Here is a 20010-nt window from a genome sequence, read left to right on the forward strand (position 1 = left end):
GCGCCCCGGTAACTTGTACCGTCTTTCTACGTCCCCTTTATTGTCGCGCCCCGGTAACTTGTACCGACTTTCTACGTCCCCTTTCTTGTCGCGCCCCGGTTACTTGTACCGACTTTCTACGTCCCCTTTCTTGTCGGGCCCCGGTAATTTGTACCGACTTTCTACGTCCCCTTTCTTGTCGGGCCCCGGTAATTTGTACCGACTTTCTACGTCCCCTTTCTTGTCGGGCCCCGGTAACTTGTACCGACTTTCTACGTCCCCTTTATTGTCGGGCCCCGGTAATTTGTACCGACTTTCTACGTCCCCTTGTCGGGCCCCGGTAATTTGTACCGACTTTCTACGTCCCCTTTCTTGTCGGGCCCCGGTAATTTGTACCGACTTTCTACGTCCCCTTTCTTGTCGGGCCCCGGTAATTTGTACCGACTTTCTACGTCCCCTTTCTTGTCGGGCCCCGGTAATTTGTACCGACTTTCTACGTCCCCTTTCTTGTCGGGCCCCGGTAATTTGTACCGACTTTCTACGTCCCCTTTCTTGTCGGGCCCCGGTAACTTGTACCGACTTTCTACGTCCCCTTTCTTGTCGGGCCCCGGTAATTTGTACCGACTTTCTACGTCCCCTTTCTTGTCGGGCCCCGGTAATTTGTACCGACTTTCTACGTCCCCTTTCTTGTCGGGCCCCGGTAATTTGTACCGACTTTCTACGTCCCCTTTCTTGTCGGGCCCCGGTAACTTGTACCGACTTTCTACGTCCCCTTTCTTGTCGGGCCCCGGTAACTTGTACCGACTTTCTACGTCCCCTTTATTGTCGCGCCCCGGTAACTTGTACCGACTTTCTACGTCCCCTTTCTTGTCGGGCCCCGGTAACTTGTACCGTCTTTCTACGTCCCCTTTATTGTCGCGCCCCGGTAACTTGTACCGTCTTTCTACGTCCCCTTTATTGTCGCGCCCCGGTAACTTGTACCGACTTTCTACGTCCCCTTTCTTGTCGCGCCCCGGTTACTTGTACCGACTTTCTACGTCCCCTTTCTTGTCGGGCCCCGGTAACTTGTACCGACTTTCTACGTCCCCTTTATTGTCGCGCCCCGGTTACTTGTACCGACTTTCTACGTCCCCTTTCTTGTCGGGCCCCGGTAATTTGTACCGACTTTCTACGTCCCCTTTCTTGTCGGGCCCCGGTAACTTGTACCGACTTTCTACGTCCCCTTTATTGTCGCGCCCCGGTTACTTGTACCGACTTTCTACGTCCCCTTTCTTGTCGGGCCCCGGTAACGTGTACCGTCTTTCTATGTCCCCTTTCTTGTCGGGCCCCGGTTACTTGTACCGACTTTCTACGTCCCCTTTCTTGTCGGGCCCCGGTAACGTGTACCGTCTTTCTATGTCCCCTTTCTTGTCGGGCCCCGGTTACTTGTACCGACTTTCTACGTCCCCTTTCTTGTCGGGCCCCGGTTACTTGTACCGACTTTCTACGTCCCCTTTCTTGTCGGGCCCCGGTTACTTGTACCGACTTTCTACGTCCCCTTTATTGTCGCGCCCCGGTAACTTGTACCTACTTTCTACGTCCCCTTTATTGTCGCGCCCCGGTAACGTGTACCGTCTTTCTACGTCCCCTTTTTTTGTCGGGCCCCGGTAACGTGTACCGTCTTTCTACGTCCCCTTTCTTGTCGGGCCCCGGTAACTTGTACCGTCTTTCTACGTCCCCTTTCTTGTCGGGCCCCGGTAACTTGTACCGTCTTTCCTCGCCCCTTTTTTGTCGGGCCCCGGTAACATATACTCATCCGCGATTAGGGGCTGAAATAAGCTCACCTATATAAAATACTTATCTTAAGATATATCTTAAAACTATAATATATTTTATCCGTTTTATACGTTATTCCATAACTCTTAAAAATGATCCATTATGACTTATGTCAGTTATGAGTAACAGTGGGGGAGGAGGGGGATGTTACGGTCGCCGCCTGAAATTTCAAGGCTCGTTTCTAATGACCTAAAGCGGGGGCTAATACGTCGTCCGACTGTCCGGCTCGTAACTGACCGTGTAACTAGCTTATAGCCACTCACGTGAGTAAAGAGAGGCACACGTTTCGCTCATTATTGAAATTTCGGCCGTTCGTGTCGGCGGCCACCTGGTGGCTGACGTGTCAACTATTAAATGCACCCGCCCGCTTCGGCTCCGTCCCCACCTGGCCCCTTCCCGTTCCTAGTTCCTCTCAGGCGGAGGTGCTTGGAATTCCCTCCCTGTCTAGTAAGCCACAAAAATCGAAATCTTCGTTAGGTATTTGAAGTCACGTTTGCGCGTACTTTCTATTCAATTCGCATCAATGACTCTCCACCCTCTCCCTACCGGATAATGACGTCACTAGGGATTAGCGGTTTATCTCTCCCTCTAGCGGGGAAATTGGCGTTACGCCAGGTTTTAAATATTGAGAATTAGTGACTTACGTACATTTAGGCAGGGTTGCCAGTTGCCACACGTCAGAAAAATCAGAGGAAATTCCGGGAATTCAAATTTATCTTGACACTTTTTGAAGGTAATTTTACTTTAGATCAATGACAAATTCTGTGATTATCATTTCCTTGAAAGTTTGGAAAAAAATTTCAACGTTGCAATAACCTTATATAAGTCCATTTTCAATTTATTAACGCGGCAAATTATTTGCTAAGTAAAAATACTATTTGTCGTGTATTTTTTTTTCATAATCCAAAAATTGCCCACCCTGCTTTTGACAAAAGTTATACCTTCCGTTAGTATTTTAATTATATGATATATAGAACTTCCGGTCGTATTTTAGTATTTTAATTAAGGGGTATATTTAACTTTTGGTCGTATTTTAGTATTTTAATTTAGGGGTATATTGAACTTAAGGTCGTATTTTAGTATTTTAATTTAGGGGTAAATAGTGGGGTGGTGGAGTGGTTAGTACTTTCGCCTCGCAGCGAGAGGAGCCGGTTTCGATCCCAGCTTGTGGCACTGGGTGAAAACTCAGAACGACTCCTTCTGCGTTGTGTTTGCAAGTTCTCTCCCCACTGGTTTAATGGGTTTTCCCCGGGCTCTTCGGTTTCTCCTTCCATAACTTGTTGAGGTTAATGGTAATAGTGAGTGTAGGGAGCTGTTGGATCGCGTGGCATGCAGGGCTTGCCACCACCCACATACGCATTTTAACCCGGCCACCTGAAAGTCCCTCGACGAGTTAGGCCTAAGGTGGTGCTAAGGGTATTAGACTAGCTGATTATTTTTATTATATAGAACTTCCGGTCGTTTTTTAGTATCTTAATTAAGGGGTATATAGAAGTTCCGGTCGTTTTTTAATATCTTAATTAAGGGGTATGTAGAACTTCCGGTCGTTTTTTAATATCTTAATTAAGGTATATAGAACTTCCGGTCGTTTTTTAATATCTTAATTAAGGGTATATAGAACTTCCGGTTGTTTTTTATTATCTTAATTAAGGGGTATATAGAACTTCCGGTCGTTTTTTATTATCTTAATTAAGGGGTATATAGAACTTCCGGTCGCTTTTTATTATCTTAATTAAGGGGTATATAGAACTTCCGGTCATTTTTTAGTATCTTAATTAAGAGGTATATAGAACTTCCGGTCGTTTTTTAGTATCTTAATTAAGGGGTATATAGAACTCCCGGTCATTTTTTAGTATCTTAATTAAGAGGTATATAGAACTTCCGGTCGTTTTTTAGTATCTTAATTAAGGGGTGTATAGGACTTCCGGTCGTATTTAAGTATTTTAATTAAGGGTATATAGCACTTCCGGTCGTATTTTAGTATTTTAATTAAGGGGTATATAGGACTTCCGGTCGTATTTTAGTATCTTAATTAAGAGGTATATTGAACTTCCGGTCGTTTTTTAGTATCTTAATTAAGGGGTGTATAGAACTTCCGGTCGTTTTTTAGTATCTTAATTAAGGGGTGTATAGGACTTCCGGTCGTATTTAAGTATTTTAATTAAGGGGTATATAGGACTTCCGGTCGTTTTTTAGTATCTTAATTAAGGGGTATATAGAACTTCTCATCGTATTTAAGTACATATCATTTAAACGTTATTAACAACGAAATATCATTTTAAATTCGTCTTGTACAAAAATTAACCTGCACTACGGACATATTTCCGCAACGAATTAGCAACCCCCATTTCTATGGCCGGCCTAAATGAAGCGATGTCACAAATGCAGTGGGTACTAGTGGCTTCAACTCCGCCTTTCCTGCAGACTTGAAGTACAGCTGTATAAACCAATTTTGGGAAGCCCCGCGTAGGCCCAGCCGACAGTGTCTACTTTTATTTCGAACGTGAATTTACTAGGACTTCCCTTCTCTTTGGCTCTTGTTACTTTTCATTTTTACCAACGAAATACGACAGATAATAATACGCAGTTTCACCCAAGTTTAATTAACTGTAAGACTTCAACGATCGACGGATTTTATCGTTTTTAATATCTGATATTTAATACGTTTTATCCAGGGGAGTATTGTAGATTTACATATTCATTATTGTAGATCTAGGTGAATATTTTTGTTACATGAATATTTATGACACTCGCAAAATGTTGCTGCGAAATTAAGTTATATTTCGCTACGTTATAATTATGTAGGAAATAAGGCAATAGTTTATAATATTAGCCCAAGTAGTTTCTAACCCCCCCCATATTTTTAACTTAATGTTATGGCGATTTTATTAAATTGAATTAATTAATGTTGTGTCAATTTCATTTATTGAATTTTTAAATAATCTGAGCTACTATTATGTCAAGTTTATTGATTGAATATTTAAATATAGTAAATCGAATTAAATAATGTTATGGCAATTTTATTGATTTGGATTTTTAAATAAACCGAATTATTGTTACAGCAATTGTATTGATTGAATTTATAAATAAGTTAAACCGAATTAAATAGTGTTATGGCAATTTTATTGGTTTTATGAATTAAACCGAATTAAATAACGTTATGGCAATTTGAAAATAAATTAAGTTTACCGAATTAAATAATGTTATGGAAATTTTATTGACTAAATTTACAAATAAATTAAACCGAATTAAATAATGTTATGGAAATTTTATTGGTTGAATTTATAAATAAATTAAACCGAATTAAATAACGTTATGGCAATTTTATTGATTGAATTTATAAATAAATTAAACCGAATTAAATAATGTTATGGCAATTTTATTGATTGGATTTATGAATAAATTAAACCGAATTAAACAATGTTATGGCAATTTAATTGATTGGATTTACGAATAAATTAAACCGAATTAAATAATGTTATGGCAATTTTATTGATTGGATTTACGAATAAATTAAACCGAATTAAATAATGTTATGGCAATTTGATTGACTAAATTTATAAATAAATTAAGCCGAATTAAATAACGTTATGGCAATTTTATTGGTTGAATTTATAAATAAATTAAACCGAATTAAATAATGTTATGGCAATTTGATTGACTAAATTTATAAATAAGTTAAGCCGAATTAAATAACGTTATGGCAATTTTATTGATTGGATTTATAAATAAATTAAGCCCAATTATTGTTATGTCGATTTTATTGATTGAATTTTCTAAATAAATTAAACTTATTTACAAATTTAATGACTAAAAATGCCATAACAATAAATTAAACCGAATTGCAATTTCAAATAATAAATATAGTGATTTAAGTGTTCTTTGTAATTTATCACTTATTACCCAAAATAAATTCGGACCCACTTCTGCGTTGAGTTTTCAATTTCTCTAGCCACTGGTTAATGTGGTTTTTCCCGGACCACAACGGTTTCCCCTTTCCATAACGGTCATAGATTAATGGTAGTAACAGGTCTATAGAACTGTTTGGCTGACCAGGCACGAAGGGCTGGCCACCACCCTCTTACTCATTGTAACCCGGCCTCCTGGTAGTTAGGAATATGGTGCGGCTTTGGCCATTATTATCATGGTTTCATTAGATATGGTTTAAAAATATATATTTCATTAATTAGTATAAAATTTAGTAATAATAATATGTATATTAAAGGGAATATAACCTCTCGTATTTCTGTCGCCCTCCGAGGGTTCCAATATTGTCCGCTGCCTCCCATAGCTTTTCACACTTGCGGCGCTGATAATCGCTGTTTGTGAAGGGAATAAAGGAAATTGATGGGGTCTTCCATAAAGAACGCGTTGGAGGTTCTATTCCCTTTAATCAGGGTTCATACAGACATGGAAAACCTTGAACACCTGGAAATAACAGCAGGGCTGGCAATTTTTTTTTGATTTTTTAAAAAAAATCAAAAATCTTTTTATTTAAATCGGATTTTTATTGATTTTTTGATTTTAATTAAAATTTCAAAGTTTTATATAATTAAGTATCGTAATTTTACCTAAAAATGTTTTAATTTTTAAAGACTTAATCTATACAGGGTCTTTTTTTTTGCTCGGAAAAGTGTTTTTTTTTTCAAAAACTATTTATAGTACCGATTTCAAATTTGGAAGGTCAATTCTCTATACCGGGGGACATCAGTTTGAGAAATTTGAGCGTTTTCGGTAATGTTTTTCACCAATTTTGAAAAATTATTTTTCGACCACTAGGTGCGAGATAAAAAATTTCTATTATAAAGTTGTAGGCCTTCATCGAAAACCCTTAAAATTTGTTCACTCGACGAAAAACAACTTATTTATCAGTGAAAATTCGAGCTTGAAAAATTTACAAGTTGGTGAAGCCAAATTACGATTGTTTGAAACGATAATTGAAAAGGGAACAAGTCTAATACAAACGTAGTAGAGTTTTCACACTTGAAAAAATGTACACGTTTGGTTTTTAAATGCAGATATTTTATTCACGCTTTCTCTACCATTTCTGGTGTGACGTCTCGGCAAGCACTGATTATTCGTCTAATGAGTTCCTCCCTAGTTTCAATGGGCGTGGCGTATACCTTTGCTTTAACGAATCCCCAGAGAAAATAATCCAGCGGTGTTAGGTCAGGTGACCTTGCTGGCCAATGCACTGGACCATTTCTCCCTATCCACCTTTCAGGAAACTCGTTGTTGAGGTGCTCAGTTACTTGCCGGGAAAAATGCGGAGGGGCGCCATCTTGCTGAAACCACAACTGACGTCTTTCAGCCAATGGAAGGTCGTCGATTGCGTCACTCAGTTCGTTCTGTAGAAAATGTAAATACCTTTGGCCGTTGAGGTTCGTCGGCAGGAAAAAGGGACCAATCAAACGGCTTCCAACAAGTCCAACCCAAACATTGACCCGTTCAAATTCAATCTGGTGATGATATTCAAAACCCCAATGTGGGTTGATGTCAGACCAAAGATGGCTGTTTTGATGATTAAAGGGCCCATCTCTAGAAAATGACGCTTCGTCGGAGAACAAAACATGGCGCAAAAATTGTCTATCTTCTTGGACAGCATTTAGTAACCAGTTGCTAAATTCATAACGTCTTTGATGGTCTCCGTCAATTAGTCCTTGGTGGAGCGTAGCTCTGTATGGGTGATAGCGATTCTTACGAAGAATTTTCCACACACGATTTGCAGAACAACCCAAATCAGCAGCGGCGTTAGCGCAACTGTGACGAGGATATGCCACAAAGTACGCGAGTACATTGTTCTCGAAGTCTAAATCCGGTTGACCCAATCCGCGAAACCTAGGTTGCAAGTTACCAAATTGATTGAAATCGTGAATTGCTCGTCTTACTGTATTTACAGATGGTGCTCCATTTGGATGTCTTTCTGCGAAGATTTCAGTCACTCTTCTAAGGTTTTGCGCTGCTTCTCCATAGTAAATGGCAACTATCTCGGTACGCTCAGCTACTGAATAACGAGGCATTGTTCGAAATATTATCAAACACTGATAATAATCTCCCAAAGTTTTCCTTTAAATACCCAATGCATGTTTAGGATTGACCTATAGCCTCGTGTTTTTTAAATCCGGTCGTTTTTTTAACCAAAGTTTCAACTGGATTAGGTAATTCGGTTTCAATTATCGTTTCAAACAATCGTAATTTGGCTTCACCAACTTGTAAATCTTTCAAGCTCGAATTTTCACTGATAAATAAATTGTTTTTCGTCGAGTGAACAATTTTTAAGGGTTTTCGATGACGGCCTACAACTTTATAATAGAAATTTTTTATCTCGCACCTAGTGGTCGAAAAATAATTTTTCAAAATTGGTGAAAAACATTACCGAAAACGCTCAAATTTCTCAAACTGATGTCCCCCGGTATAGAGAATTGACCTTCCAAATTTGAAATCGGTACTATAAATAGTTTTTGAAAAAAAACACTTTTCCGAGCAAAAAAAAAGACCCTGTATATATGTAAAATGAATTTATGAAATTTAAGCTACTAATCATATAAAAGTTTTTAATTTTTAAAACCTATTTTGGTACTTTACAAAACAAATTCGGCGGAATCTCCACCCACAGGTAGAATAAAATGTAACATTCGCGCGAAGTACAAGAAAGACTATATTGAAGCCTAAATTATAGCAATTGGCAATTTATATCAATGATTTTGTTTTGTAAAAATCATTGATTTAAATCAAGTTGATCCGACTTCTAAATAACTAAATTCCATCCGAAATTATTGAAAAAAATATATAATTATCTCATTGATATCTAATTTTATTCGATTCCACTTCTAAATAACTAAATTACATCCGAAATTATCCAAAAAATATTCCCTTTTTGTACTTCACATAATATGTAATATCATTGGAAGAAAATAAAGTACCCTACTTCAATCCGTACTGTACAATCAAACCCTTCAGTAAGATCAACAAAACTCGTATATCCATTACTCCTCAATCCCCGCCCGCCGCGCTGGGAGATAACGGCCTCTTCAGATATTTTACTTTTTACTTATCACCCCTTCAAACATACTAGTACCGACATCTGTTGGCAAGGATGGTCGAATATCTGCTAAAAACTGGTATATATTCCTTATACACTTCCTTAGAAGACGATCCGCCTCCCCATACTTGGCCAACGGATGAATTATGTCCTCATCCCCGAATGCTCTCTTGTAAAGAGCGCGCCAGTGTCGGTGAAAAATGAAAGGGGGGATGGAAATGCATCTATTTCGGACCCCCCTTTCCCTCACCAAAGTCCCCCCCCCCCTCCCCCCGTTATACATTTTCTAGCCATTTCATTCGGAACTTTGGCGTTAGTTGGAACTCTCTCTACGCGTCCGCGTTATAGAATAAATACCCGTTTCCATAGCAACTGCCTATTTAACGCGGTGTTGCAGACGACGCGTCGTTTCCGTATGCTAATTTTCGGATATGCGAAGTTTTTGTTTTTGATATTTTAAATACTTTTATTTTTCGGAGTGTAACTATATAACGCCCTCTGTGAATTATTTTGTTTTAATAACTCGAGGGTGGTCAAGCGTGCGACGTTTTTGCTGCGGAAACACGGTTACCCGTTTCCTTGCTTTTTTAACGAAATATCTGTGTGACTAATTATCAAACGTTTTGACGAAATATTTCTTTGCTTTTATTTCGTGACCTATTTTTTTTTAATATTTTGAAACGTTGGTTTATTTTATGAACGGTAAGTTTGTGTTGTTTGGTAGTTTTAACCCTAAATGCGTTTGGTTTTTCGGTTGCGGTGATATTGTGCGTGTGTTTGTCGTTTTAATCTAAATGGATTAATTAAATTTATCTTAAAGGATTAACTTTCCAAAGGTTTGTTTTTGCGAAATTTATGTCTAACGTTTTAGGGTTAATTTATTTCGTAGTCCTTGGTTATTGGTTTAGTATTCAGTAAAATATACCGCCAAATTTATTCGTAGGTTATTTTTAATACGGTTTTATAGTTGACCTTCAATTTTCTATAGTTAATTTGTAAATATTGTCATTCGAAATGACAGAGGTGTCAAAATTGTGTTAATTTATTCCTATCTCTTTCGCAATCTAAATAAAATTTAAACATCGGGTACATAAGAGTTTAAGTTTAAATACTGCTATATTTTTTTATTATATTTTTATATTGCTATATTGAATTTAATGGAATTTAAACGACATTTATTGTTCTATAAAACAGTACGTAAAACCAACATAGTATAGTTTAACCAACCACCGATGTCAACTAGTAATACTAGTCGTTATAGCCTTAATAATTATTTCGTAGCCTTTATAATTATTTCGTAGCCTTTATAATTATTTCGTAGCCTTTATGATTATTTCGTAGCCTTTATGATTATTTCGTAGCCTTTATGATTATTTCGTAGCCTTTATGATTATTTCGTAGCCTTTATGATTATTTCGTAGCCTTTATGATTATTTCGTAGCCTTTATGATTATTTCGTAGCCTTTATGATTATTTCGTAGCCTTTATGATTATTTCGTAGCCTTTATGATTATTTCGTAGCCTTTATGATTATTTCGTAGCCTTTATGATTATTTCGTAGCCTTTATGATTATTTCGTAGCCTTTATGATTATTTCGTAGCCTTTATAATTATTTCGTAGCCTGTATAATTATTTCGTAGCCTTTATAATTATTTCGTAGCCGTTATAATTAATTCGTAGCCGTTATAATTAATTCTTAGCCGTTATAATTAATTCGTAGCCGTTATAATTAATTCGTAGCCGTTATAATTAATTCGTAGCCGTTATAATTAATTCGTAGCCGTTATAATTAATTCGTAGCCGTTATAATTAATTCGTAGCCGTTATAATTAATTCGTAGCCGTTATAATTATTTCGTAGCCGTTATAATGATTTCGTAGCCGTTATAATTATACGGCGTTGCCGTTATAATAAATATAGTACTTAATTATATTATTACAATAAATAAATTACATTTTAAGTGTCAAATTCCGTTAGATTTAGTCCATGGTGTTAGAGGAAAAACAACGAAATATGTTGGTAAATGTATTAGGAAAAACACTTTAAGGAATGTTAGAAAGGGCCAAAATAATTCTTCTGAACCGCGCGACCAAGTAATCTTTCCTTGGTCTATTTTAGTATTCAGAAGAAAAAAACCCAGTATTCGCTACGTGGTTCATTAAAATAAATTAAATTTAATGAAATATTTTCTCTGTAGTGATAAATTAAATCACCAATCTGCAAAAGTACTTCTACCAGTCGCTAGCAAGGCGCCCCCTCCCCCTGGCGGAGATATAACGTACTTTGTGTTTTGAATAATTAAAGAAGTCTTCTAACTCCGTGTTACTTTAAAAAAAACTTTTTGTGGGCGTGTCTGAGTAACGTGGACGAACTTGTAGATGCGAATTTTTATATTTAATATAAAAAATGTATTATGTAGAATATTATAGGCCTTAAAATTTTCAAATATTGGATATTATATTTCGGGTTCATATAGACTTGGAAATATCAGGGAATTCTACTGCCGACAGAAAAGTTGGGGAAATAGTTGATTTTATAAAATGTCTTTACGCTTGCCCAACTTGTTGAAATGTTGCCCTGGAATAGTTCAGCGAATGACTAAGAATGAGTTCATAAACTCTTTAGTGGGAGAGAAAACGGATCCACAGCTGAAGCGGGGAGGCAACATTTCAACAAGATGGCCAAGGTTATTTTATAAAAAGAACTATTCCCATTTTTTTTTGTTTAAATCAGGGAAGTTTATGATGGTTGAAAAGTTTACCCAATTGAATACAAATTTACATCAATAAGTTTTTCTTATAAAGTTTGGACTTTAATACTTCTTTTATATTAACTAACAAGGAGACTACCCGAGGTGGTTATCACCGATTTTGTTGAAACTCAGGGGTTAGGTAGTATGAAAATTGCCAAAGGGAAAAGTTGCAATGGGTTTTAGTTTCCCATGGCAACTGAAAAGGTTTTTTACCTCTCCATTTAAAAAAGCATGGGATTTTCTCGGTTACCCAAATTTTGTTAAAAATTAACCAAAATTGATAAATTTTACCCAAAATCCTTGATCAATTTCACCCAAAATAAGTCAAATTAATCTTTTTGGGCAAGTTTTGAAAATTGTGTAAGTAAGTACCGTGTGAAACCGAGAAAATCCCATGCTTTTTTAAATGGAGATTTTTTGTTTTGAGAGATGTAAAACATTTTCGGTTGCCATGGGAAACTAAAGCCCATTGCAACTTTTCCCTTTGGCAATTTTCTTACTATCATAAGGTCTTCCTGACCCCGAGTTTCAACTAAATCGATGATAACCACCTCTGGTAGTCTCCTTGTAAGTTAAAAACGTTTTCACCTTGATAAATAATTAAACATTAAAACGCTCACGTCGAAACATGTAGTCCGTTTTAATTAAAATATTTTATTGTGTAAAAGTCGATTTCTAATTTTTAATTATTTATCTTTTATATTATAATATTGAAGCAATTTAACTTAAATGACAATCATGAAATGAGTTACTCTGTAAATATTAGTTTTTATTATCTTGCACCTGGAAAAATCAGGGAAATATTCGTGGGGAAAATAGGAAAAATCGGGGAAATATTCGTGGGAAAAATAGGAAAAATCAGGGAAATATTCGTGGGGAAAATAGGAAAAATCAGGGAAATATTCGTGGGGAAAATAGGAAAAATCGGGGAAATATTCGTGGGGAAAATAGGAAAAATCGGGGAAATATTCGTGGGAAAAATAGGAAAATCAGGGAAATATTCGTTTGAAAAATAGGAAAATCAGGGAAATATTCGTGGGAAAAATAGGAAAATCAGGGAAATATTCGGGGGAAAATCAGGGAAATATTCGTGGGAAAAATAGGAAAATCAGGGAAATATTCGTGGGAAAAATAGGAAAAATCAGGGAAATATTCGTGGGAAAAATAGGAAAAATCAGGGAAATATTCGTGGGAAAAATAGGAAAAATCAGGGAAATATTCGTGGGAAAAATAGGAAAAATCAGGGAAATATTCGTGGGAAAAATAGGAAAAATCAGGGAAATATTCGTGGGAAAAATAGGAAAAATCAGGGAAATTGGGTTTGCCAATAGTTGTATAAAGCCTGTATATGCAAATTTCAGTAAAAAAACAATCGTGGTTTAAAAAAAACGAAATTGAAATTTTTGTGTCCGAATTAGTGGAAAGTCGGCGAATTTTATTTTATTTTTAAACCCTTGTAAATCTATAGACTAAACATTACTCCGATTTCAAGATTAACAAATGTTTAAAACATCTTTTAAACAGTTTTAATCTTGTTTTTATTCTAAGATAATTTTGTATAAATTATTTAATTAAAGTTCTTTTTTAATGAAAAGTAAAGTATGTCGAATAATTTAAAGCACGTTTAAAACTAGTACGTTTTTTGGTCTATTTTGGGGTAGTTTTGAAAACTTAACATTTTCATGAACAACAACACGTGCTAAAGCGGTTTACGACTGGTTTTACATCATATATCTTCATTATCGATTAATTTAAGATACAATAGCAATTAATTATTTTAGATTTATAATAGCGGGTCCCAGAGTACCTATAATTCCCATAAATTCCTTTAAATTGTTCCTACTTTTTAGAATTTAAATAAAATTGTATCTTTAAATCCCTAAAATTAAACAAATTCATTAGATAGATGCTGAAACGCTTATGGGAAATGTACTAAACACCTTAACTTATCGGAAATCTTAAAAAATCACTTAATAATAATAATGGAAATGGAAACTTGTTTATTGTGTATCAAAACAACACTATAACAGCGTCAGCTATAGTTGACACACATTATATAAAAAAATTATATGTACAAAGTGTTTAAAAATGACCGAAAGGTGAAAAGCATAAAATTGTTTTAAGTTTTAAACAGTTTACGTATTAAGAGCCGGTAAAGTTTTAAGTTCAGATAATTTACAGCTAAAAATATCGACTACTTCAGTATATTTATTTACAATTTTTAAAATTCGGTTAATGGGGTTTAAAAGACTTAGAAATTTTGAACAATTGGGGGTGCCTTGTATAATAGTTAGGGACAACAAAGTTTATTTTGGAAAGTAAGTCCTCGCTAGGAATCTGATAATAATAATAAGAATAATGCCTAGTATATTACCTCTAGGATTAGCAATTACCTGGCTGTTGTAAGCAGCGTTTTGCCATTTTTATGGAATCTTATTTTTCAAAAAAACCAAAAGCACTAAAATATTTTTCCTAGTTAAATTTTGAAACAAGTTTTAAGTTAATATTGAAGCAATATTAAATGGGATAGAAACAAATTAAAGTGTTAAAGTATTTGAATTTTGTTAAAAGGGTTTTTATGGGGAAGATGTTCCTATTTTTTCAAGAGATTCCCTTTATTTTCTGTGTTAAGTTCCTCTAATTCCTATAATTTGAAAATAAAAAATAATCTCGGGGAAATTATGAACAGTATGGTATAGTTGTATCTATTCAACTACGGTACGGGGGTATAAAAATCTATTTGTAGGAAACACGTCACCGGCGTGAGCTTCAATAAATACATTTTTAATAGAGGTTAAACCATAAATAAATAGGTTTTATAAATTATATAATTCAACAAATTTATTTAGAATGTAATAGACGTTTCAATAAAACATCTTCAAGAAAATTGAAATTAAAATGCCGGTAGTACAAAGACAAGGCTTAAATACTTACCTCGCTATCATCATAATTCATAACCACATCATTTATTAACTTCCAATTCTTCATCAGCGCTAGAGATCGGCGTTTGAATAAGAAATTTTCCAATTATTTATTTTTATTCATAACCGACAATTATCCAAAAAATATCTGAAAAAAACCATTATTTTTGCATGTTAAATCGTTGTTTATTCGTATAAAACGTTCGTAAATAAACAGTTAACCAAAGTTTTTACGATTAATCGAAATTTTGCCTCCGATCTCTAGTCAGAACATAACTCCAGTGGAACTTAAAATCAAAAATCGAGCGATCTCGGAGCGCCCGAGATCAGCCAGTGGAACGCGCTATATTAGTAATTTAGTATCAGTGTGACGTCACGCAACGTCATCCATGAAATTATATTTATTCTATGAGATCTTTATGTTAGCTTTTACATGGGGCAACTTACTTGTTAGTCGCTAAGTGGCATTAATAAGCCCTTCAATAAAACATCTTCAAGAAAATTGCCAAGAAGTAATATTATCGAGAGCCAGGACCTGCAAGGACTGTTTATACAGTGCTTGTTAAAATAATGGAAACTTTTCCCCTGTACGGTATGTAACAAGTTTTTCCTTTTAACCAGGTATTTTTATTTGACATAGTAAGACTTAGCAAAAACAAGACGTTCTGTTTACAGGTGAAATGTTTCCAATATTCCAACAAGCGTTATGTAAACAGTAACCCGCAGGTCCTAGCTTTCGGAAATATTATTTCTTAGCGATATCCTTGGATGTATTATTTAAGCGCCTATTTAATATTTTTAAGGTTTATGGTGCTACGTAGTAGTTAGGGTTTTTCCAAATATTGTTCCTTGTTACAAGAGCAAAGGGTATCGGGAAAGTATTGCTTTATGTAATTTGTTAATGGACCCTTAAAACAATGAATTTTTTTAAACAAAAATGTTTTACTGGAAAAAACCCAATTTTTTATAGATCTGTGATAAATTGTGTAATTATGTTTTAGCTCTTTAAACTTTTTAATTCCCACGTTGCAATAACATAATCTTAATACTAAAATTTAAGTTGAATCGATTTCGTAAAGTTATTGTCTAAATTTTGGCTTTAAATATGTTATATTAATATAAAACAGTTCTGTTTTTACAAACTAAAATGAATTCACGTATTAAAATGTTGTAATCTTTTTGTCACGCGCTCTAGAAAATCTGACGTTGCTCGTGACGTTAGTTTAGCCATATGACGCAGAGGTTATTTAATTTTTAGCTTACTATTAAAACAGGTTAAGCCAATTTTGCGTACAGGATTTTGAATCTCGAAAGATATATTCCAATATATACGATTTTAGTGTTTATTTCTGGTTTTTTAAGCTGATTTAGAAAAATTCGAGCTCATTTCTGTCGGATTTGTTTATTTAAAAAGTTGATTTCGTCATTTTCGATATGATTTTCGACCAGGTTTCTTGATTTCTAAAATAATTTTTCTATTAAGTGTGAAGCGGATTTTTACGAATGACGAACCCCTCGAGTTTGCAAGTTCCCTCCCCACTCGTTAAAGGGGTTTTCCCCCAGTTCTTCGTTTTCAACTTTCCATAAAAACGTAACGGTAATAGTGAGTGTAGCGAGCTGTTGGCTCGCGTGGTGTGAAGGACTTTCCGCCACCCTCCTAAGCAGTATAACCCGGTCATGACCCCCAGAGGTCCTATAAGTCCTATAGAATCCTATATTTTCAAAAAGTCCTATAAGTCCTATAGAATCCTATATTTTCAAAAAGTCCTATAAGTCCTATAGAATCCTATATTTTCAAAAAGTCCTATAACATCCTATATTTTTAGCAAAATTCCCAAACAGTCCTATACAATCGTATAATTGATATTTTGCCCATTACAAATCCCGCCACTAAGTTAAATTGCTAGATTTAGCTATAGGACAAATTCGTGTACAAAGTCAGGGTTCGTACACGAACTGGAAAACCTGTAAAAGTCAGGGAATTTTAAAATATTTCCAAAAGGTCAGGGAAAAGTCAGGGAATTTGAAAATGTTTCCAAAAGGTCAGGGAATTTGAAAATGTTTCCAAAAGGTCAGGGAATTTGAAAATGTTTCCAAAAGGTCAGGGAATTTGAAAATGATTCCAAAATGTCAGGGAAAAGTCAAGGAATTTTAAAATGACCCCCAAAATATCAGGCAAATAAATCTTTGAAAGAAAATATTTTTTTTATATATTTTACCTCAAACCATTCACTTATTTTACAAAAATGGTCATGGAAAATTTGGCAATTTGGTCAGGGAAAACCTGGAGATGTCAAGGAATTTAATTCCGGAAATTTTGTACGAACCCTGAAAGTCATTCTAGTCTATACTTTTGTTATTGTTAACATGGTTAGCTACTAGTATATTTTTGTGATAAAATGGTTAAATAGTTTATCTTTTTAAATGAAAATCAAAGATTTATTTCACTAAATATAGATTTTGTTTTTAAACGCATAAAGTTAGTAAATGAAATAGCATATATAGTCCTATAAAATCCTATAATTTAAGAAAATAATGGTATAAAAGTCCTATATTTTTAGAAATATAACCCTATTTTTATAAATGTTAATCTTAAGATCCATTTTAATTTTACAATTCATTTAAAAATATATTTATAAAAGGACTGCTACTTCGTGGATTTTTTTTAATATAAAAATTAAAATTAAAAAAATTTTGGGAGCTTTCCTTCGTCAGCCAGTATACGTTTTCCTGTAAAAAAATTCAAGATTTGTGTGGGAGCCCTGTAATAACATTAAAAGTCGCTTGATGACTTGGGACTAAGATAGTTCCTTGGTTATTGGTATATTCCCGTTGGATAGAATCCTATTGGGTTGAATTCCCAATGGATCGAATCAAAAAATATACTTTCCCAATTGATCGAATTCAAATTTTGCAATCCTATTGGGTCGAATCCCATTTATTCGATAAAGTAATATAAAATTTAAATCTGTTTATTTCGTTAGGTTAAGTTAGGTGTCACGCTTCCACTTGTGAGCAAACAAAATGTCGGTCGAATGAGATTCGGTTGAATGAGAATCAACCCAATTGGACAAAAGCTGGTTATTAGCCTAGCTGAATAGTATGATGATGACGTTGATATTAAAATGTGACTTTTTTTGCAGCATCGACGGCTTTGCACCACGGTGGCGGTCCCGGTGCCGGAGGAGGGGCGGCGGGCACCCCGTCGGGCGCCATGGAACCGTCGCTGCCCCGCAAGAAGAAGCACCCCGAGGTGGCCTACCGAAACCACCAAGTGCTGCACTACGACTACCCCGCCGGGGAATCGTCGGACTCGTTGGACTCGACGGCTTCCCACCCCCCCAACGCCGCCGCAACCCACGAGGACAACGCGGCTGATATTCTCAGAGCAAGGGTCAGTTTGACCATTCACCTACCTTTACTCTCTACCCTTATCTATTCTTCAGTTTCTAAAGATGGTCTAGCCCACGTACCAATTTTATTGTTCTTTTACAAAGTTTGTATCGCTCGTTCACGATACGGTTCGGATAAAGTAGGTTATTCGTTTTTCGCGGGAGGTTTAAAGTAGTACAGGGTTGCCACGGTACCTGGAAAACCTGGAATTCCTGGAAAAGTCAGGGAATTTGAATATGGGTATAACAATCGGGGAAAAGTCAAAATTTTAAAAATTAGTCTAAAAATCAGGGAATTTAATTTCGGTTGCAAATAGGAAACTTTTACTAAAATATAGGTTAAAAAATACAAAATCTTGGTCAGCGAATTTTATTGTGAAAAAACTGTGGCAACCCTGTAGTTCTTTTTTTTCAATAAATGTCGCTAGCGTCGAAATCAAAAAGGTGGTTCTTATATGTACCCGTCGCGTTGATTGGTCGTTCGTAAATTAGTCAATAACATAAATTACGGCAATTATAAACAATTTATTTTACATTGGATTCATTACATTAACTTAGCCTTAATCTAGCCTTACATTAACTTAGCCTTAATTTAGCCTTACATTAACTTAGCCTTAATCTAGCCTTACATTAACTTAGCCTTAATCTAGCCTTACATTAACTTAGCCTTAACCTTTCTTTACATTAACTTAGCCTTAACCTTTCTTTACATTAACTTAGCCTTAACCTTTCTTTACATTAACTTAGCCTTAACCTTTCTTTACATTAACTTAGCCTTAACCTTTCTTTACATTAACTTAACCTTAACCTTTCTTTACATTAACTTAGCCTTAACCTTTCTTTACATTAACTTAGCCTTAACCTTTCTTTACATTAACTTAACCTTAACCTTTCTTTAAAATACCATCTTGTGGTTTAATCATGATTCAAACTAATTTCTAGTTTTGCCATAGTATGTTTCAAAAAAGTTAAATAATGATTAAATTGTTAATCTTGATAATTCCTCACAATAACCAATGGCGATGTAGGTGACCCTTATGTTTGCTTACGCTCCTACGCGCGTGCAGATGTATGATAGACGACCACCATGATGTTTAACGTCAGCCAAAATTATTCCCGGGAAATGACAACGCAGTATTTTAATATCTTCTTTTATCCCGGACGTTATGAAATTCAATCAAACAATGGTACGGTTTTTGTTTCGGTATGTCCTTATGTAAATAACGTCGAATCTGTTCGCTATTTCGTTTAAATACATTTCTGGTTCTTTATCTAGACTTTGTATACACGAATTTGTGATTTGAATATATTATAGCCAGTGTTATTTTAAAAATTACGCCCGTTCTCGTTACGAATTAAAAGCGACTGGTTCGGCCGACGGTGGCGACCCCTATCTACTAAATTGCCCCTTTTTCTCGGTCTCTCTCTTCGAAAGGGGGTAGCGAATCCCCATCCATTGTCACCCCCCGCCTGGGTCCTCTACCGTTTCCCGGGGATGACTCGCGTTGCGCGCCCGGACATTGATTGTCTGCGAATCCTCGTGCTCCTCCGCTCACGTGACCGCGGTGACAAAATTCCAACCTTCTCTTGGGGTCCCTTTTTCCTCACGATACATTCATTAGTTTATTAATTCGCTTTCTTTAGTTGTAACGTAAGTAACGTAATAATCGTAAGTATGACACTTTTTCAGGGTTACCACAATATCTGGAAAATCGGGAAAAGTCAGGGATTTTGAATGTGACTCTAAGTCGGGGAATTTTAAAAATTAGTCTTAAAATCCGGTCAAAGTAGGAGAATTTTAAAAATTAGACTTAAAATTAGGGAAGAGTCGGGGAATTTTAAACATTCATCTACGAATCGGGGAAAAGTCAGGGAATTTTAAAAATTAATCTACGAATCGGGGAAAAGTCGGGGAATTTAAAAAAATTCATCTACGAATCGGGGAAAAGTCGGTGAATTTTAAACATTCGTCTACGAATCGGGGAAAAGTCGGGGAATTTTAAAAATTATACTTAAAATTAGGGAAGAGTCGGGGAATTTTAAACATTCATCTACGAATCGGGGAAAAGTCAGGGAATTTTAAACCTTCATCTACGAATCGGGGAAAA

The 20010-nt window shown here is 35.6% G+C and overlaps 1 protein-coding gene across 11 annotated transcripts in view; it reads left to right on the top strand.

The window, feature by feature from the left end:
- LOC149961247 (uncharacterized) overlaps positions 1-20010 on the top strand; it is a 182879-nt gene that overhangs the window by 133598 nt on the left and 29271 nt on the right. For 10 of the 11 annotated variants that reach the window (XM_090176256.1, XM_090176279.1, XM_090176263.1 and 7 more), the window contains one exon: positions 17654-17904. In XM_090176256.1, the coding sequence (XP_090032382.1) occupies positions 17654-17904 (251 nt within the window). Of the gene's footprint in view, positions 1-9147; positions 9539-17653; positions 17905-20010 lie in introns of those variants that run through there. The other variant, XM_090176291.1, reaches the window with a different exon arrangement.

This window comes from Leiobunum rupestre, chromosome 1 (genome assembly GCF_980474605.1).
Source record: "Leiobunum rupestre chromosome 1, qqLeiRupe1.1.hap1, whole genome shotgun sequence".
NCBI classification, from domain to species: domain Eukaryota; kingdom Metazoa; phylum Arthropoda; class Arachnida; order Opiliones; family Sclerosomatidae; genus Leiobunum; species Leiobunum rupestre.